Raw genomic sequence first — 22297 nt, 5'->3', positions numbered from 1 at the left:
ATTTTCGTCCTGATCAGGAGAATCTAAGCAGGAGACAAGGAGCTGTCGGCATAATTTTTTTATAGCGGTTACCATTAGTCCAGCCAGCCAGCCAGCCAGCCAGTCAGCCAGCCAGCTAGCGTCGATATTCTAATCATGATCATAGTGAGTACTATTATTATTAATAAATATCATCTTTGTTTTGGAAAGATCGACTCGTAAAGGCCTTGCGTACTTTCAATGTGCGTAGTACTTGTCTGCGAGACCGTCTAAATAGAGAAAGTTGAATACTCAGCATAATATTAATAGTAGCTAGCTTTTATACTGATTCTAGCGCGTCAGCTAGTTCAGAGGAGGCGAAGACCGCGCGTCTTCCTTATCATCTTTATATTTGTCCGTACGTTATAACAAAACGATGCTACCAGTGTCACTGTGTACGTTCCACACTCCTGCAAAGTTCGTCATTCCAGGTATTATCATGACTTTTTTTTTTTTCATCATTTTGCGTTTGTTATTGGTGTCATCGAATGAATAACGTCGTACTACAGCAACCGAAGCAGGCAGTACTGCTTAGTGTTAGACGGACAAGTTGGTTTGTTATGAGAAAATTAAAGTGATACTTTTACAGACTGGTCAATGTTTTTTCCCCGCTGTCATTGTCAAATGCCAAAAGCTGACAACGCACGCCTGATTTCTTGACGTAATCGTTTGCGGCCAGCGTCTAGTATGAGCCCTACAGGGACCAAAACGATTCAACGGCTGGCACCGTTTGTCCACCATTCGAGCCCGTAGAGATTCTTCGGTGTCATAACATCGCTGGTGCTTTTTCTTAAATTAAATTCTATCTACCCAGTTTTTACATGGCGTTCGCATTGGTTCGATATGCAGCTAGAACTGGTAGAGTGCTATGCTTATGGAAGAAGTCAAAATGGAGAAAATTGGATTTTAGACGTATTTACTAAGCTCAAGGCCTTTACACCTAACACCGCGTAACCGTGATTACTCGCTGCTTCGTTTTCGCTCCATACATGTTCTATCTCTATACGCAGATAATTTCACAGGCAACACTTGCGGCAGTGGCAATTATACTGTCAGAAGCACACAACGAAGTTATTTCTGTGGGGCATTCTGTTCATCGAAGGCCGAAACTGTATTTGCGCGAACGAGTGAAGTAACATTAAAGTTTTTACAAAACATGATTGCATAATAATTTAACACCTGGATCCATTGTCACTTCACATAAGGGTGTATATATATATATATATATATCTTACTCAAGTATAAAGTGGAAGTTTATTGGAAGCGTAAAAACGTGAACTTCCTGTGTCCAGGATGCTCGCTAGGTAAACAAACAACCGTGCTACCATGTCGTCCACCATATTTCCGCCTAACTATTTTGACCCTGAAATTGCCGTACCGCGCTGAAAGAGGCGTTGTCCGTTCAGGAACTTTGATCATCCTATTTGAATTGCTACTGCACGATGCGGCCGCTAAATAATGAGACCATTTTAATTACCGACTTACTATCGGACAGTGTGCGCAATAAATAATAATAGAGGCCGGCTCAAAACATTGTCATCTCGCCGATTTTGACGAATGACTCCGTAGATTTAACTAGTTGCTCAGCGAGCGGTTGGTTCTTTACGGATTCGACTGCTCGATGGACAAGGCTTCAATCGATCCACAGCCGGTTTTAATTATTTTTCGAAATAATTGTTTAGAAAAACATTTTGTTTCAACATCACCATTGTCGCAGCGGAATGCCCCCCTATATGCACTCTAAATTTGGGCAGGGTAAATGTTCATTGTTCGCTCGCTTTCGGCAACGAAGTAAGCTTCAACGTCTTATTGTTACCCCATATATGCCTGTACACGTTTTGTCATATCTATTTTCGCAGAGATACACCTTTGACTATCGCATTTTCTCTTCGTTTGAATGGTAACTAACAAGAGAAACGTAACAGAGATATTAAATTCGAGTGGTTTCTTTTTTGGGAAGTTGTATTTTTGTGCACAGACACTGCAACGGGACGACTACCTCAAACGGCCTAGTAATATATTAGTTTCGCTATTTCATTTGTTCGACAGTAGATTCGAGCCTGCTTTTTTTAGCGGAATAATATAATCAAATAAAGATTTGTAAATTTTGATCGCAGACAATAGACATTACGGTACCCATGGGTTTGTTTCTGCTAGTTGTTTTTTTATCGTACACAGATATGTATAGTACACCGTACATTTGGACCTCGAACAGCATCACATAAGCTACGGTTTACCTATTGCTGACATCGCTAGGTTCGATCAGAACAACTTCCGATGTTGGGCAAACATGCTACCCATCTTGAAGCCATATTAGATCTAGAAACAATTGTGTTATATTTTTGCAGACGAACCTTGAAAGGTCATTGTGCGGAACACACGTAAATGACTTTATTTATATTTAGTTAAATTCGATGACTTGTTCAACTTCCTTGTGTCCATATATATATATATATATATATAAATCACGGCATCGTAACCGAAAATCACTTAGCTGAAATATCACAGTGGCTGGAATCCTTTTCCTCTCAGAACTTCCGTAGCCACCAGAGTAATTCAACACGGCCAGCGGTGAGAAAAAGTATGGACATTTTATGAGGAAGACATATTTAATCGAAAAAACCTAAGGGCAAACTTGTTAACGGTACAGGTATTACTGACTGTTTCGTAGACACTTTTGCGATGTGACGAATGTTGACCGCGCAATAACGTGCAGATTGCACGACCAAATGAAAGCACATGCTTTTAACTATTTGGTGTGCAGCATGATATATCTGCACATATATATAACAATAAAATAGCTTTACATAGCAATAAATGATTTCCACGTACGCTAAATTGAACGTATTAGTTCTCAAGCGTCAATAAAGACATCAATAAAGAACTGCTCTTAGAATCATAGCTACTTCTAGCGCGTTGCATTTTTATCGATAATGATTATAGTAAAGGTCGCTTGATCATGTATGATGCCTTCTTGTTCCCTATGAATGCTTGATTTTTTCTTGCGACTTTAGTGCAACCCACAGTCTCTTCCTTCTTCCTGTTTAAACTGAATTCAAAACAAATGAACTTGAATTTTTCAAAGCTGTCAAGAAGATGTTTTACAGGTTGATGCGGACGCGTTGCCTCGCTCGTTGTTCCGTACGTGTTGAAACATCAGAAAATTTTTTCACAGCAGACAAATTCCCATGGCCGTAACACGAACGGGTGCTTTTACTTCGCGCACAGGTGCTATATGAGAGTCACACGCGTGCTAAAGGATGGAGACAAATTTTCCTGTGTATAGCTATTTATCTACTCATAATTCTTTAAACGGACCAACTCTTATTCGATAAGGCCGATATGGTTCATGTAACGTGATTGTACAAATGTCACAGCATTCGTTGGTATTTATACGAAACAAGTTTTTTGAGTTACGCTCTGTTAGCGTACGTTGTACAACTGTAGGAGAGCGTCCCGTTGCGGTTAATTATCTTGTTTTGTAAAATCAAATTGATCGATATCCTTGATTGTGTATTAATTAAGAGTTACAATACTCTATAGACGCTGCTTGGTAAATCGCTGCCATACACAAAATATAAACAAACGTGTTTTCTGTATACGGGTAATTCGATGTCGTGTTTCCTAGCTCTTAAGATGAATGGCTAGTAGAAAGCATCCTAAGGCTATATCTCATAACAAACCTTTAATTAATTCGTTATCACAAGGAGTGCCAAACCTCCGACCTGACTTCAGCTGAATACGCCAGTTTACCGAGGTAAAACCAGGACGAAAAAGCGCTCGATGATAGCATCAGGTTAGTTCTGCTTGATCCATCTGGAAACTCATCATCGAGCCTCGTTTGGTACAAGATCTTGCCACTTTTTTGAGAGTTTCTTTCCAGTGACAGCTTCAAGAAGTATCTAGATTCTTAGAGATTCAAATAATCTAACACTCTCCTATTCGGTCTGCGGTTAACAGCTCAGCTGCGTACCAGCCACCATTGAATCCAGTCTAGCTAACGTCTCTGGTGATCATTCAACTGGTGCATTAACACAAATCAAAGAAAAGAAAAGAAAGGCCAAAGAAAAGTAAAATATCTTCTAAATTCTTCTAAACAATCATCACGCAGGTTGTACATCTTAGCGAAGCTGCAGCAGGATCCGTTAGGTCGTTTCCAAGTATCGTATACATAACCGATATGTTCCTCTACTTGCTTAAACAGATTCCACAAATGTGTTGCTTCTACGGCGGATTTGGTTGAACACATTTAGCTTCAAGTCTAGTCGAAATAATGTGTACGCCAGGCTAATTTACAAAGTTAGCCAATCCATAATGTAAATGATAAAGCCGGAAACGCTATCATATTGGACAATTTCGAAGACTGTGAAACATTCTGCCGTCTGGAACACAACTGGTAGATTAATATCGACATACTATGAAGTGATTGTTTTTATTATTGAACGTAATCCACGGTCTGCTCGTTACATTCCATTGGCTCCTTTGGATACACTTTGCAATATGTTGAGTTAGTCATTGAAGAAGTGAAAGCGTAAACAGAGAACCGATTGGGGCCGAACAAATTTAGATGAACGCTGATAACTGACTAAAATGTTGTTCCCAATCGAAAATACCAGAAAATTATCTGATTTTAGTCTTTACCAGTCTTCTTCTATTAAATAAACGCTGATTGTTACGTTTGTTCAAGTTTTTTTCGAAAGCTTCTCCCTTTTTTTTAGGTATAAGACTAGCAGATATAGGCTTAAGCGAACCCGCTTTCAAATTAGGTTAGGAACTGTGTTAGAGGTGCCCTTCTTTATTTGCCATACATTTGTCTCATCGTTCGAGTCGCTGCTGAATAGCCACGCATGTATCATTTTCGTTTTCGTATGTAATTTCTTTATCAAAGGCTTCTCAAAATAAATCGACAGTGGAATATCTTTGCTCACCAGTTGTTTTTTCGGGGATACGGAACGTTCTGTGATCAGACGGACCTAGGGCGGTATAATAAGCGGGTATTTCTCCGCTCAGTGCTACAATTTGTTGAGGTAAAGAACTAAACTGCGTGATTGGCCATTTACTCCGTCCATTTTTTGAGGAACTTAAGATCGCGGGCTGCACTGGTTATTTTCGGCGAGTATCTAATGGTTGCAGGTAACTACCTCCAATGTCTATCACGACCACCATCGTCATCTTACGTCCGAACCTACTCGGCACAGCCATCGAAATCGATTTCTCTCCACAGCGACCTCATTCTTGCTCCGGCTCCCTGACCGATTGGCGATGGATATTGAACCACGCCTCGCTTATAGCGACCGGCGAGCTCTTTGTTGATTAACGCTTCGAGTTGCACTCGGAATACATAGAATGCCAGTTGTGACCGACATAGCCCTTAGACTCGTAAGCTCGGTTTTCGCGAAGATCCTCCTCGATTGCGACAGTGCGCTCTTCTTCTTCGGATCCCGATATCTGTTCACCTCCTCGTCGGTCTTCAATACTCTATTATTCGTCCTTAAAGACTGTTGTACTTTCACTTTTGACCCTTTTTTCTGAAGTGGTTACCAAACCTCAATAAGCTTCCGGGACGCTATGGCCTTTGAGGAATGAAAACTTGACCAATGTTGACTTTTAGGAATAAAAGATGACATTTCCTTTTCTTTGCCAATTTCTCCCGCAGTGAGCTGCGTCAGCCTTCACTGCGAACCCCTGGAAAGCTGGTGTATTTACGAGCTGAATTTCTTCTTTTAGCGGCATGTATCCCAGAAGCTCCCCAATATTAAGTCTGCCGGGTTCGTTTGTAACAGCCTAATATATTAGCTGTCGATTAATTTTATGCATCGTTACTTCTCGTGATGAAATATTCAGCATCATTGTCCTATGTAACAATACCTCATATAAATGTGACGCTGAATACAGATGACCACAAAGACAGGCGCAAATGGATTTACACAAACGTATAGAAGTGACTCCGATGCACGTATTTGTGTTGAAACACAATTTGAATCCGACGGGCCAGAGCATCAATGGCCCTCCTATTGCTGGCAGTGCCCGCAGCGGTTTTCGACGCGTTCCGACTTTCATTAGTCTTCTTTTTCTTCGTGTGTTGATGTCTACGGTGATGTCGGAATGTTACAGCTCTTGTCGCGCACGGTTGTGCTTCCATACAACTAACTGACTTTGCAAATGGATATGAAATATTGCAACACCACCATACGCGCGTATCAGGATCTACGTGTGTGTATCACTGCACCGTTTGTTGTCTTTCTCGACGTGGTTAACACCGATTGTTTCCACAAGTTTGCCCCAATGAACATTTTCGTTCGCTCAGACCGATCTTCCGTTTAGACCGTGCATTCGTAATGTGTTTAGTGAGCGCAGCAAAAACCGGTACGAACGCCACATGAGGAAACTACGTGCGGAGGTTTACAAAAACCTCTGCACGTAGTTTCAAACGACCAACGAATATGAGATGTACTATTTTTTGGCACATTTCTTCTACGTCTGTTATTTTACCTACGGCTACTGTTCACGGTAACGCTATTAAGAGAGATGATGATCATTATGATAACAATAGATTCAATTATGGTTGCGCCAGAGAGGTACCAAGGGCATACAAGCCACTTAGGTAACTGACAAGCAGAATGCTGCGCTCGCTCCTATTATATAACTACAGGGGTTTTTCCATTTACTTATTTTATAAACCCGGGATTATACCTATGAGTAACTTGTCTTTGGGTACATATGTGAAATGGTTCTGCGGAAACAAACTATGACACTCCCCCTCGATCCAGGATTGATATGTGTCCTCGCATGTGTAAAAGACTTCAACTAAAATTTGAAGATATTTATGTATATTTAGGCAGACACACGTATTGTGCAAAAACAGGTGAACTGACAGCACGCAAAAAGAAGAAGAAGTAAATTGGCGTAAAAAAAGTATCGCTAAGTATGCGTCCGGAAGTAAATAATGATGCGGGTAGAACACAAAACGATCAATAAGAAACTCAAACGGTCAACGCCACAGGTTCGGCATTTATAGTGGCATAACTTTTTTTTTTCATGTTCCAATTTATTTACACTATAAAACGAAGTTGATGTCCGCATCGGTGCATGTTTCTGCCGAGCCAATCATTTGATTCCTATATTTCGATCAAAACACTTCCCTTAATTGAAACAAACTACATGTAAAACAAAGTAAAAAACGATAAAAATCAATCTCGAACAAAATTGCTTTGCTAAGTGTGTGACCAGACAGGCATAAAACCAAAGCCAAACAAGAGCAACGCGAGAGTGGGCTCATTTAAAGTATTCTTTCAACGATTATATTGCCATATCATAAAAGTCAATTAGGTTCGCTATATATTGTCTAGTCATCACACAACACGATCGCCAATGGTAGTCTTTGCTTTGTTCATTTCAAACCAAATACGAGGGATGTCAGTGAGCCAATAATAATAGGCAGACATCGGCAATATACTCTAATTATATAATATATGAAAGCGGAATAGAAAGTGTACAGTCAATTGTTTGCTATATCACTGAATACTAATAGTTGAGTTGGTATCCTTACTGAAGAAGTATTATAAGACTAGTGCGTGGACATAAGTGCACCCATTGTCTCGGCGTTGTACCGTCACCGGTTTATGGTGTAGGCATCTTCCTATTATTTGATCGAGATTCGCGTTGGCTAAACGTATTTTTTCCACCGTTTAGAGACTTCCCCTTCAGATATAATTACTGATTCGACCGTTACTCTAGTCAGGTTCATGATGGAGCTCGATTTCAAAAATGAATTGACCTTTAAGGGTTCATAACGAGCATTCGCTACGGTCCGTCTTGCGATAGGGTTTGACTCGAAAACGTTACGGACATACACGGTGAAGAATTCATTGTAACCTATACAAGCGCAGGTATTCCACTTACTATGTCTGCGATGTAGTTACGATACGATAAGGCTGTGGCCACCCCCTGCTCCAACAGTTACTGCTGTTTCTAGTTAACCCCTTTTTAGAGTGGCTTGTCCGTTTGACTCTTTATTTGTCTAAGATAATGGTAAGCAAACCTAATAAATGGGTCCACCGTACATGTCTATATTGACGGTAACACGTGCCATGCAAAAAACCCTTAACATAGCTTTGTAAAGTAGATCTCGTTTCATCAGAGAGTACGTGACGCACGTTACTGTACAGTATTTAGCGCGTTTCATGTATGTGCGTGCATGACTTTGCTCCGTCGTCGTTGCCACTCATGTACTGCAGAGAGTGCTTTATTGAAGTAACCCCAACGTTGGCCAGCTACGACAGTGTCAAAATAACGTCAAAACAAATACACAACAATGCACATGTAAAAGAAAATATGCTAAACAGACATAAACAGCAGACGGCTCAAAGCTAGAAATAGATGGACGGATTAATCTGTCGTTGGTCGGGTGATGCCGAATGAACCCTCTCTATGGAGCAGTGTTTGATTCTATCGCTCACTACACGAATACTTGTATTTATATTTGCATAACTATACACGTACGTGCACACGGCGATGCATATATGGCTGCATCACTGTTTATTGAGAACCTTTTTAACGGTTCCTCTATTTTCTCATTCATCTAGCACTTAGCCTATATAGCCACCGAGAAATCAGCTATTGCCTTTCAGTACATGTGTTTGCTTCTAGATGCCGCGAAGCTAATAAATATCGAAATATTATCGGTCCTAATAATGGTTGTGCACCCTTTTTGCTTAGTTCGACGGATTGTAGGGTATGGGTACATTATAGTGCCCGTCTGGCAGAAACAGTCGATTTGTGCCGATATTTTCAAATTACACAAGCGAGTTTCGCCTACTCGGTCGGATTCACGATCGTTAAGGTAATGTTTGAAGGGAAAAGAATAATTCATTGTGGTTAGACGGTCTTCAATTTGTTTTGACGGTTCTTTCGCTGACAGTCCGATATGATTTCTAGTTCTTCTAGATGGCGTACGCACCGAGGGCAAAATATATTTATGCATGTATATGTTTGTATGAGATGCACGATTTTAACAATTTAAGCGAGTGGTTGCCTACGGAAATAGGCACCGATCCCCTGGTCTTTGTTCTCTGCACCTCTCTGGGCTTTCCAGCGAATCAAGAAGTCTCATCGTTAAACCACAGAGACTGAACTGAAGTACCCGACACTTATTCTCCGACAATGACAACTGGATTCGCTTACTGGGCTAAAAATTCCACATTATACATATTTATTTGGAGGTCAGTGTTTTTGTGGTGATTCAGGAAGTCATAATGGCTGATGTTGATGGAAATTTATCTTTGGTTCAACATAGTATATTCCATCCACGTTGGCAATCTTCTTTGTATAATAAAGTACTTCAAGATGTTTACAAGAACTCTAATAGTTATTATTTGCACGATCACAGATGATATCATTACTACTGTTATAACTATAGAATTTTATTTTACATTTTTTTTTATTACGGCCGTGCAGGGAATCATTCTGCTGTCTGCTTTTCTATACAGATTATTCAATTACCAGTTTGATGAGCAATTTTTGCAATCGTTTATGTCTTTTTGGATCATGCTATAAAATGGAACTGCCTTTAGACAACAGCATCAACGATTGCCCCCGTTGTTATTGCTGCTGCCGTATCAATACATGATGACATTATACACATGTCGATAATGTGTCACACCTGAGCCAAAAGAAAATCGGGTAGACATTAGATAGAAGATTTTTTGCCACCAACTTGCTTAACGGTCGGATTAACGGATACTCGTCAGTCAATCTATATAATGACCCGCTTTATCTTCGATCGATTATAGAAGCTAGTGGCTTGACGGCAACAATACCAGGACAACTCTGCTGCCTATCGTGCACCGCGGTAGGGGCATTCACAAGTAGATAAACTTATCAATTATTCTGCTCCATTGGCACTGGCATTGGCAATGAATTAGGCCGACAAATGGCTCACGCCATATCAGCTCAGACAAACTTCTACTTGAACTTGACTGGCTCTGACTAGGGTTTGTACCTCACGGACCATTTTTCTTTTTTTTGTAGCTGTAGATAGAAATGCACAACTTACAATAAGCGTCTGTAGTCGTTTCTGGGTATTCTGGGCGAGGGCGTCCAGGTTACGTCACAGACTTCCCCGCCGCAAAACCGCATTGCGCATTAGACCGCACTGTGTGCGACTCGCAGTCCTCTAGCTGTTTAAACAGCCGTACCGTAGAAGATTCTCGCGGCGTAAGGACAACATCGCCACATAAACCGGATCGGGGAAAGGGTAGTGTGAAAGCGACAACGATCCTCGGGGTATATAATGATCGCCATGCCGCTATGGGGCATCGGAGTTGAACTCGACTTGTGAACAATCACTTACGAGTGAAAATACAATCATGAGGGCTTACATTGTTGGTTATCTCGCAATGCTGGCGGTCGTTGGAGCCAATGCTGACCGTTGTCATTTGCGTGAGCTCGACCTTTGCGTAGCCACTGGAGCTGGGGCTAATAAGATCCCAACGACGGAGGCCGAGGTCGACAAGCAGTGTGGTATCATGCAGGAGGTTAACGAGTGCTTCGGCAATTACACAAAAGCCTGTGCTACTCCGATTCAACGTGAGCTTATCGCACTCGTTTCGGAAGGTGCTCATGACGTGCAGAAGCAGTTCTGCACTTCTGGCGAATCCCTTCGTACCGAATATCTAAAGCACGCTCCTTGCCTCGCCAAGTCTCAACCACAGGGACGCAAGTGCCTCAACGACGTTCAGGCCGGACTCGAAAAGATCGAGGAGGCTAAATTCGCGGATCGTGTCTCGACCGCTTGTTGTACCTATGCTCGTTACCAATCGTGCACAACAAAGGCAATTGACGCTGCTTGTGGCCCTGCTGCCGTTGAGCACGGTAAACTGCTGATCAAACTGGCCACCGCAGATCTTCTCGACGTTATGTGCCAGAGTTTCCTGAACAATCCTGTCTGTGACAGCCTTCTACCGCCCCCCGGAACCAAGGCCAAGGGCAACTCGAAGTCGATCGTGTCGCGCCTCTTCAACGCGTACGCCTCTTCTTAAATTAATCGGCTATTTCAAATCGTCTTAGAACCAGTCTGAGAGATTTACCATCTACCAACTACTATAGTACGCGGCTGGCCTCAGACTGCCGCTGGTCACCGGTCAGACGCGGTCGGTCTTCTGTCACCGAGCACTTTTGTAGGACTTCAAAGGACAAACTAACGGGTTCAGTCCCGTTCCTGTGCATTTTGTTGCTCTGCAAAAATTAATAAAGTAAACCATATAGTTAATTCTACAAAAAAAAAAAGCCCTACTATGTGTTCATTGCTACGGATAAATTTGTTTGCATAGTAAAGATAGTAACATGATTGTAGAGTCGATCGTTCTAACTTTATAATATCTAAAGATCTGTTTTTAATAGGTCTTTTTTTAGATTTTTTAAATCTTCGTAGTTTTATTTTACTTTACGACGGTAACTGCATAGACAAAAGGAAAATAGAGCAACAACAAAAAACGAAAAACTTTAAAGTTGCTCAACTAAAATATATTCTAAGTACGTTTATGTGTATTTGAACTGACTGTATAACTCTTCCCTTTGTGGTCTGGCTGTGCGGTATTTTTGTAATGAAAACATACTTGTATACAAACTGTTTAAATTATTTCGGCGTATTTGTATACCAACGAGTTAGATGGCAGAACCCTCTTCTTTCTCTGGTAGACCAAAAGCGCGATATACGCTCAGTTTTCTGGGGTTATCCATTTCTTTAAAATGTTCACTGCCGTTTATGGTGATCTGCTATCGTGATGCTTGCTTCGCTCATCAGGAACATACGCAACAGCGGAAGCTGCATTGGTCCAGAAATTTTCAGGATATACGGATTTTTCCTCTGTTGTTACTGTCTTCCCGAAAGTTTTACGAAGTAACAATGACAGTGATGGCTGAAGCTCCAGTAGCCAACTGGCATCTTAAATGAACCCCTTTTTATCTCCAGTAACAAAAATGATAACGTAACATCAGCCTGAAATGAACGCTTTAGCCGTGCTCCGATCAGATTATTTTACCGTTTTAAATAATATCAACATATTGATGTAATAACGATGACCTTTTAGTCGTTAAAATTGATTTCACAGGGCATACATGATAACTAAACCTAAATCAAAACGGCTAATCTTTCTTCTCCCTGTTCTGTTATCTTCAGTCGTTTAGGTTCTGGTGATAACGAAATTATGCAGCAGTTAGGTCATGAGTGTCTTCTTCGCACCGGCAGAAAGGGGTTGCCTACACTCTTAGCGATTTATTAGAGCTTGTAAATGCAAGCATATATAAGCACGCACACGAGAAGCCAAGAAAATGTTTAGTCAGACACCCAGTTTCTATTTGGCAAATACTGACCGCCATAAACGTCGTCGAGGCATCCTCTACGTCAGGGTGAGGAACAGATAGCAATGTTGTAATGAGGCTTTGCAAACATTTGCGAGAGGTTACTACGTCTCGCGTGCCCGTTTTTTCTTTTTCTCCGCCTTGTGAACAGCCTATAAAGATCTTCTCCATCACTCATCGTCTAGTTTGAAAAACTGAAGGATACATAAACTAGCTAACGATAAAGGCAGAGCACAACGCATGACAAATGTAACGTAGCATGTGAGCGCATATTGCTGTTACTGCTTCGATTTCTATCATTCAAATCATGATAAGTGGACTAGGTGACGGGTTTGAGCAAAAACTCATTATCTACGGTGACATATACACAGAATAATGTTCTACGGGTCATGAAAGCCTCGTACGCATTGAATTAAAGGTTTACGAGGTGCAAGATGTGTAAACCCATAAGGCTTTGTGAAGGCGAACTGCACAGAACACAGAATAAGACATTAAACCACGAACTGGTTAATTTAACTACTAATGAAGTCTAAAAATGGGTATTTAGCTATCCATTAAGATAAAAACTGCTCGTTCACGACAGCGCTATTGTTTCACACGTGCTTCACAAAATACAAAAATTAACAACAATTAATAAAGGAAACACAGTCGTTGAATAGAAAAGCTTTGATATATAGCTTAGAAAGCTTGCACACAAATACAAAATTAACGTTATTTATCAAATGTTTTTGCTCGGAACTGCGTCAGCGCCACGTTAGACACATCATATTCTACTATAATCTGATTCCACTGACCAAACGAGCGATCTTATACACGTTGCAAATTTTACGTCAGAGACCATCGAACAACTTCGAAAGATTTGAAATAGCTTTTGCCGAATGATATTACCGTTATTTCTTCCTGTCACTTTTGTTTTAAGATACAAGGTACGATCTAGTCGACCTACTTTCCGAAGAGATGCTAAGCGAAAGGATACTTTTAAAATCTCCAAATTATGGTTTGAAAAGCTTTCCCATCATTCCTTCATATCGTGAAACATAATAAGTATTTGCAAAGAACTTCTATCTCAAAAGTAAACGATATTATCTTGCGTATTTCACACCAATGTTCCTAGCTTCCATAAAAGCTGCCTTAATGAGATACACACTCAAGCACAACGTTCAAGTGGCATCCTTTTCCTGGGACAAAAGCTTCTTTAGTTGCATTACACATAAGACAAAGTTATTATCGGAATAGCTTACGTATATCGCGTTACCATGGCGTTCACTGGCGTCATTACGATACCTTGAATTGAGGCATAGGCACTAAACAGTTCAGAAATAGTCGACTTGCAATTACCCTTGGACTTCGATCCTGGCGATAGTAGCAATGTAGAGTATTTTGGATTAAACTCAAAGCCTTGGCATAATACTTTAAAAATGTTTGAAGTAGTCGTCCGACTGCAGTGGGTGTACACGCAGCATACTGCAGTGGCGCGGTCCTTTAAATTTTGTACTCTTCGACCTTCTCAAATGCAGCCTGTACCTTGATCAGGCACTACTTTCCCTGAAGTTTTGCTCTAGCCACACAGGGCATGTTCAAGGCATCATTTCTTCTGCAGAATCTCTCTGGCCAAATGAACCCCTGTCCGAAACTAGGTAAGTGCGGCACACTCGGCCGTACAGTTTCTTGCCTAGTTTATTGATTTTGGCCTCGGTGACCGCATCTTGCACCACCGCAAGATCCAACCGGCGAAGACGACATTTGTTCGTAACCATTATTGTGGTGCCAAATGCAGCCTTAGCTGCAACGCATACTACGAGAGGCTGTATCTTCCTTTGTAAAGAAGGATGATACAGGGTAAACTAAGACTCTGTTTTCTTGCCGTCAGCTCGAACATGGTCTGTTATATTCTGGTGCTGCAGACCGCGGTTTTAATTAGTTCGAATCTTCCTTATTCGTAAGTCTAAAGCGACGAATGACGTTAATATATTACGGTATAGTGCCTTCGCATTTTCTCTGCTTTTCCGAACCGGCCGAAACTTGAGCTTATCGGTAGACGTCATATATTTGTGGGTGCTGCATCACCTTTGAATGCTACAGCACTCGCGCAATCAAACAGCCGTTCGCCGGCTCTTCAGTCCGTCTTTTAATTTTGGGACCGCTAAACCAAGGAAGCCCAACCAAGGAAGACGACTGATATTAGCGTAATGAAAGCAAGAATAGCATTTTGGCTTCAAGCACTGGCCGCGTTTCCAGAAAAAAAAAAGCCATTTGGTTCAAAAATCGATCATATTATAATAAACAGCTTAGAACGAGCTTTAAATGTGTACATTTTTTTCTGGCGCGGTTCTATGGAAACTGCAATGTCATCTAGAATATCCCCAGATCCGCTTCAAAAGACGCTAAGTCGATAGTGAAAACGACGTTTCTCTCTCTGCAGACGAGAGAAACGAGGCTAACACCGTGGACGGACGTATCAGTAGAACAAATACGGTGAAGCGATATAAATCGAAGGTCAACACCCTGCAATAGTCTGCTTCTGCTATTATACAATGTGACTTGTAGAGTTGCTTGACTCCTGTAGGCTAATAGGACAGAAACGCTACTAATCTCGTTTTTTCAGAGACTCATAGATTCGAAGATAGCGGCAGTATATATAAACCGCTAGATAAATGAGTAACCGAATCTTCTTGACTTGCTACTGAGATAGTGCACCAACACCGTGAATCTTACCGCAAACTATCTGTTCAACAGAGATCGGCCCGTTAAGATAATACACCGCTAAATAAGTATATCGGATTAGACGACATCACTTTGCTTGGTTCTATTTAAATGTTCTTTTCGATTTTTCTCTTACTTCGTTTTCCGTAGAGCTCACAAGAGCAGCTTACCACCGAGGCTCATCGCTGATGAAAAGGTACTGGATTTGGTCAGCAGTTGCCAGTTGGCACGGCGTTCGACGCTCAGAAGGAGAGAGGTTCTGATGATGATAATGGGCACCAATTTTGTTTATCCGAGAAATGAACCCATAGAATTTATCTGTTCCATAGTTGGGTATTACTTGAATGATAAAGACTATCTGACGATTGCACGCACATGAAGCACTTCATAAATCGCCTAAAGGTTATTATTATCGGCGCAGTAAGTTCAGTAACTATATAACTTTCAGACAAGTAGCCAGTTCTGTATGGACTTAACTGTGATTATGTAGCGTTTCGCAGTTTTGAAGAAACATCAGTCAGCACAAGAATTTATTTAGCAGCATCATATATAATTTCGCTTTGGCAATCGACTATAGGAAAGTTATTTTTATAATAGATATTTTTATTTTATTCAAATTTTCAGAAAAGGCTTACGTTGTCGTCTTCATAACGTGGTTCGTTTTTATTCTTGGGTGTTACAAGAGATTCATTGTAGTGTCGACTGCGTTTATAGGTACTAACAGCAGTAGCTGAAAAGCACGAAGAGACTTTGCCGTCTCATTGAATATATATATTTTTTTTCTTCATATATAACTCTGACGCTGAGTACACCACGATGAAAAGATCGAGCTATTGCCTTACGCCTTTGAAGTCGCTTCGAATAGAATATTGTTACGTCATCTATTATATGAAGTTACTTCGAGAGCACTCCTTGCAATCTTGCCCTTCGTTGTGTCTTGCGTATGACTTGTCTGAGCTGTTACTGAAACACTTCATGACTAATGTAATATAGAAGGCGGAACTGTCCGTCTCGTAGAGGGCAGTTCTAGCCTTATTGAATCAGACACATATTTATATTTAATGTGTCCAAAAGCACGTTTCCAATGAAACTTCCCTTACGAATACCACGCTCAACGATAATACCAATGGGCCCTGCTTTTGTGCCACATGTTCTTGTGACAACTACGATCCTAGTTTCTATGCAGCCTTTATGCGTTCTCGCGCCATCTCAGCGAGTATGAGGGAACAATTTAAAGGTCCTGTGCTACTGCCATGATTGCCATAGTAACTTATGAAGTATTCACTTGTCTCGACGCGACCTTCTCGCTGGAAAAAGTCGTTACGGGGCAAATACGGGGCAAACAACGTATGCACATACGGGTATATGATCGAAGAGTCTATATTCAAGTAAAAACCTACCAGCAATAGCAACGAATGAATCTTGTGTTAAATTTGAATGTTGTGTTTCTTAAAACGGCGGTCGCGATGTGTAACAGGCCAACGTTGTTCCAATCGGTCCTTTCATCGGCTTGTTTAATTAATCACTATTGCAGAAGTAAATTATTGTTAGACATATGTACATGTACACTGACAACAACGATTCTATTACTGTCAGAAGGTTATCTTTATTTTAGAGCTTTCGATGACGATCCAACATATAATTTGAGTGTTGTTTATCATATCTAGAATCATAGAACTAGCTGGTAATATTGATTGCGCTGCTCGAGGACAACCCTCGTGTCGTATTGATTTTTCCCTCATCAAACCCTGGCCATGATGGCAATAACATAACGCTGACACAACTGATCTAAATTCTCTATCAACAAGTGTACGTCGTCGAAATATCGAAGATTTTCTTTGTGATGCGTAGTAGTGACGGACTTCTTTGATTAACGGTATATGGATAGCCGAAAGAGTAAGTGGTATCTTTCTATGATAACGTTTTACCTCTGTATTAGAAATGGCTATATCTGAACACTGCTAAAGACTGCCGTCATGTCGATATAAACGCGGCCTGAATCGAAAATCAATGAAAAGAATACTAAAATCGGATAGAGATGTCGTCGTATGTCTCATTAGAAAATGACTATTTTATCTAGCTGTTATTAAACAGCTGTTTGAAGTATTGAAGATTCACAAACAGGGCCCAGTTGTTAAGTCACTATTATGACAACGATCATTCGCTGTTATGAATTATGTTTAACCGAAACAAATGTCTTCAAGCAGGCGTGGCTTGTAAGGCGCACGCATTTCAGTAACTTAATTTATTCCCTAGCAAACAAGCAATGTAAGGTGCCAGTACCCCCCCCGCCCCCCGCCCCCCGCTTGATCTTATTAACAGGCTGTAAAATTGTAAAATATTTACATTAATGTGTAGACACTGAGTAGCTTGGATAAAATTGATTTCGAATGACCTGTAGCTTTGGTACCGGGAAGCGGCAAAATAGCGTTACAGACAGGATTTGAATCGTAACTCTGGCACACAACGTTGACCGTGTTACCGATAATCATTTTAGCCACGAGTTCGCCGAATTCAATTATCTCCTTTCCGCATTGCTTTTCAATCACACCGATGACACATCTTTTGTAGCGACGGTAAATACAACAGGCCATTGGAATTCGATCATCGAACTTCGCTACTTCAAGTCGCTCCAGGCCGGCTCTGACATCTTCGAAGCACACTTTTGCGTTGGGCTGGGCCTTGGCCAAACACCCTGCTTGCTGAAGATACTGATTTCGGAGTTCGTCACCTTTCACGCAGAATCGTTCGGCGGTCTTAATTGGACCTTCGGTGATAAAATTTATAATCTCTCGCTGCAGAGGTGTTGCACATCTGTCGAAAAATGAAAAAACACAGTGTTTGACTTCCTTGGTCATGGAACAGCACCTGTCAATTTCTTCATCAGTAACCGGGACCTTGTTGATACCTGCGGCAGCAGCGGCGCAGAAGTCGAGTTCGCGCAAATGGCAACCGTTGCCCAATACATCCTTTGGTAAGCTTCCAAGAAGCGCCACAAATGCGATACCAAGGTAGATATTCATACTAGCTGACAAAACTGGCTCGAGCAGAAAAAGGTTAGTTCAGTGCCTAGTGTGTCAGCTTTTGACTTAGCTGAAAGTTACCTGCTGGAGCTGCGATTTTAGCTAATAGTAGTGAACCAAGAAAGAAAGTTGAGGTGCATTAACTGGATTACGCCTCTTTGTCGTGTTTCTTATATAGTCTCGACCGTTGTCCTTATTCGAAATACATATTTGTTATGTGCGCCGGTTCGATTGGCTCTCGTCCAAGCTAAATTTTGAAAATAAGGATACCAATAATAATAGCTCAGGCAGTCACATCTATTTCTATTACATAATACATAAGTAAACTTAAGATATCACTCAATCCGATCTAATCGATATTCGAGCAGTCCTATATGATCAGTATCGCAGAACCAACCGGTCTTTACTTAACAAAAACAATTATCTCTAGATGGTATCCGATGCGAATCGTCCTTCGCTGCTAAACTGGATTCCACTAACTAAAGATTAGCTTTACTGCACGTCGTTCATCCTACCCTAGATGTTGTAGGTGCTTTTTCTGGTCCAATAGCAGGACAAACCACAAAAGACTGTCATGTTGACATACGAGCTTGCCAGTTGTCAAACGCGAAATGACTCGAAAGCAGTTTAATATAGTAACCCGGGCAATTACACAATGCTTGACGTACCTATAGACTGCTTCGTCTATCTGTCTCGCAATTAGTGAGTTACCGTATTCCGAAACGATCGAATCAACAACAAAAAAACAGCACCGAACTAATAGTTCAATAATGGTTCCAGAAGGCTTCCACCGTGAACTGGTACTCGATGTATAAACGAAGAGTGGAAAGCACCGAAAGCAGCCCAAAGTCTAAGCATTTCAAAGGGGTCTGTGCATCGTCAGACAAAAACGTACTGCAATGTTTGTGTTACACCGGGCTGAGGTGCTACTTGGGTTGGTGAAACCGTGGAGCCACTTGGGACCTACAGGTCTATATCCAATTAATAATGGACTTACTGCTTAATTCGTTTTAGAGTCATTAGTCAAGCATTATGATTGCTGAGCTCTCGAGAATACAACACTGTGTACTGTGTGACACATTGCTTCGCTATTTAGACATGATTTCGAAGTTCCCTATGTATGCGAAAACATACAGTTCTCTAAAACTAAAGGGCTATAATTTTAAACTGGATTGCAATGTGTCCTTATATAAGGCTCTTTGTAAGTTCGCTTTTAAATGCAGATAGTATTCCTTTTTTTGAGAGTTTAGGAAAACCCATTCAAGGCTATTGCCGTCGAGAGAATTTCAAGGTTCCACGCTTCAATCTTGCGGTATCACGAGTTGTAACTATCATTGCTTTAGGCAGGCTTGGAACAGTGGTTCTTTAAACATAAGGTTACCGGCAGATTGTTTTCTACATACATGCCCTCCTTCGTTAGTTAATCTTTGTGCAGGAAAAACGTGCTGTACGGAGCATGGGCAACGTAAACGCTTCTACCCGCGGTATCATAGGGAAGACACCCTTAAATGTGTATGCCGTAAGTTAGAAAAAAAGACTAGTAACAAAAACACGAATAAAAGTTGAGCTAAAAAGAATTATCTCTGCTATCTGAACTATATTTATCTATTATAACGATTTAATTTAAGTATCGATCTAAAATTCATTGTTAACATAGTGACCATATCTCGACAAATCAAATTACAACCATAACCTATATATCTTGTTTTTTTTTCGGATGACCTAGAATTGTTTGCTTTTCTTTTTCCGCTCCATCGTTGTTTGGCTGAATAGCTCTCCTATGAGGGAAAAGTTCATAGGAACTTATTCAGGTAATAACCAAATGATTCTGCTTCCCTAGAAAAACAGCAAACCGTTTCTATCATCGATTGCATAGTTACTACCAAAGACCAACAGCCAAGAAGAATATCAGTCGAACGCTTTTAACGATGACAAAGAGTTTTGTGCTTCTAGTGCTTTACTAGAACTGCAACTTACAGTAAGCGTCTTATCGAAAAATGTTGAGGGTAGATTTTGTTAAATTTATAATAACATCTTCACGTTTTGCTAGTCTGATATATTATATCTTTAAAAAAATTATTTCAGCTATTTTTTTTTAGTAGAATAGCAAATAATCACTTAAACGGAAATAGTTTTCATTGAAGAAAGTTTAAATTATTGTTATTATCAAAAGTAATTGCAGATTTACTTGATTTTAAAATCGTACGCTGTATTAAGACCATTGTATCATAGAGATGAATATTATCCAATGCCTTTATATGTTTATTTGTTTTCAAGCAATGTATTTTGATTTGTTGACGATCGATTGGTAAACGGCTAAATAGGTGTACGATCACGAATAAATCACGACAGAAAAAAGAATATTGTTATTTCACACTTCGTGCGTGATAGATATTTTTATTGTCAAGGGCTGTGGACTTTAACCAAATAGGTCAACTTTCTGTGTAGATAATAAGGACTAACATAGCACCCGGATGAAATCTGTCTTTTCTATTGAGTACATTTTGAGCAGCTATCCGACAGCTGATCTGGCGTTGCCTCTTGCTTCTACGCCGTTTAGGTCTGTTTTCGAGGCCCTTACAGGCCAACTTGAGTTGTACTGAATAGTCTTTTTGCCAAATCTGGACTTGAAAATATCCTGCGAGCCTTGTTGATAACGGACATAAATACAGCAGATGTTGCTAGGCGCGGCATTGGCTTCGGCTTTTGCGCCGCATCAATGTGCGCACCGGTCAAACGTGCCATGCCTTCACAGCTATACCTCGCTCGTGCACAGAGCATGTTTTATATATTTGAATTGAAGGAAGGCACCCTTTCTACACCAGTCCCTAACGATAACTTTGGTATTGGATATTATAAACTCAATTACCTCCTCTTGCACGGAAGTCGGACATGTTCAGGTAGGTCTGAAAACGCCGTTCGCACAACTTTTGCATCAGTATCGAGCACGCGCGGATCCCATTCGTGAAGATAAAATCCGCCGTAAGTGCGTCCAAGGCCAGCGGATAAATGGACAGAGCGTCTACGATGAAAGCCTTTAGGGTTCAAGTGCAAATGGTTGATGGACCTTGACGAGGCTCCGTTAAAGCCTAATACTTGCAATGTCCTGTGTCCGCAGCTTTGTGAGGTCTTTCGTCAAACAATCGCTTCATCAAACTAATATTTTTTCTCTTCCCAGACGACAATCCTATTCTCTTTGATACGTCAAGAAAACATAATAACTCTTTTAATCGAAACTTATCTACATCAACAAGTGACCTCTAAGCGATATTTTGTCACCTTGACAACACCGTTACGCGCGAGTCAAATGCAACGCAACGGCGCAGTCGACTTTAACACTAGTTTGCGTTCGGTCTGCCTCTTTTTCTTCCTGTATTTCTAAAAAAAAAAAATAAATAGATATATAAGCTACAATGCGGGCTCTAGATATTGAAGCACAACGGCCGGCCTCTTCCCTGTAGCATTATATCACCCATATCAACGGCTGCGCATTCGGAAACGAAGCGTATCAAGGCATAATAGCCATATCAACATTAAAATAAGTTCCTGAAATGATGGCCCCAACGAAATCAATTGCTCGACCTAATGTTGTGTAAATTTTAACCACTCTTCGATCATATATAGAGTATTCATAAGAAAAAGTCTACTCGGAAACAGACGTATTATCTCTTATGTCATCATTATTGCCGTCGTGAAGGTATGTTCTATGAGCAAATATTTTTATCAAACATAAATACATTTACATGATTAATGTATATATAATCTCATTGGTTTAATGAAACCGTCTTGAGGTGGATGCCGTAAGAAGCGTACCACGTAACTGCTACTAGCTATAGGCTGACAAACAATAAAGTAAAGTTGAATTTGATGATTTTGTAAAGTAGCTTTGTTACCAACAGTCTCAGTGATCTTTATTAAACTATTCGGAAGATCGTTTTGGTAAGTGTTGGTGTTAGTCAGACGTTCAATAGCGACTAATGTAATAAATGCCTTTCGAAGAAGCGACCAGGCCACAAGAAAACGTGCCTTTGAACGGGAATGTAACGTTGAATTATACTTTATAAAGTATGCGGGCTTACGTAATTAATGAAGTGGATAGGGGCATTGGGCTTTGGGAAGAACGATGAACTGTTTCTATAACTCTATTTAAATAAGAAAACAACATCTCAACCACGTCTTCTGCATATGCTAAA

General features: G+C 40.6%; 3 protein-coding genes and 1 long non-coding RNA gene across 12 annotated transcripts in view; 2 read left to right on the top strand and 2 right to left on the bottom strand.

Moving 5' to 3' along the window:
* The window catches only part of LOC147756678 (uncharacterized), a 53339-nt gene extending 38898 nt beyond the window's left edge, over window positions 1-14441 (bottom strand). The window contains exon 1 of one of the 4 annotated variants that reach the window (XR_015324765.1): window positions 13620-14441. This is a non-coding gene — a long non-coding RNA (uncharacterized LOC147756678). The other 3 variants (XR_015324766.1, XR_015324764.1, XR_015324767.1) reach the window with 3 other exon arrangements.
* Window positions 1-22297, top strand: part of LOC111247000 (cadherin-like and PC-esterase domain-containing protein 1) — a 173296-nt gene that overhangs the window by 126127 nt on the left and 24872 nt on the right. The window lies entirely within an intron of this gene.
* LOC147756679 (uncharacterized) lies at window positions 10317-11304 on the top strand. The gene has a single exon (XM_086984969.1). The coding sequence runs from the start codon at window positions 10386-10388 to the stop codon at window positions 11055-11057; it is 672 nt and encodes a 223-aa protein (XP_086841095.1). The 5' UTR covers window positions 10317-10385; the 3' UTR covers window positions 11058-11304.
* LOC111247002 (uncharacterized) lies at window positions 16663-18269 on the bottom strand. Its single transcript, XM_022797512.2, has one exon. The coding sequence runs from the start codon at window positions 18102-18104 to the stop codon at window positions 17424-17426; it is 681 nt and encodes a 226-aa protein (XP_022653247.1). The 5' UTR covers window positions 18105-18269; the 3' UTR covers window positions 16663-17423.

The sequence above is a fragment of the Varroa destructor genome, unplaced genomic scaffold (genome assembly GCF_002443255.2).
Source record: "Varroa destructor unplaced genomic scaffold, Vdes_3.0 BEIS01000003.1, whole genome shotgun sequence".
Lineage (NCBI taxonomy): Eukaryota > Metazoa > Arthropoda > Arachnida > Mesostigmata > Varroidae > Varroa > Varroa destructor.
The sequence above is the reverse complement of the archived record's forward strand: the minus strand, read 5'-3'. Positions and strand labels throughout refer to the sequence as shown.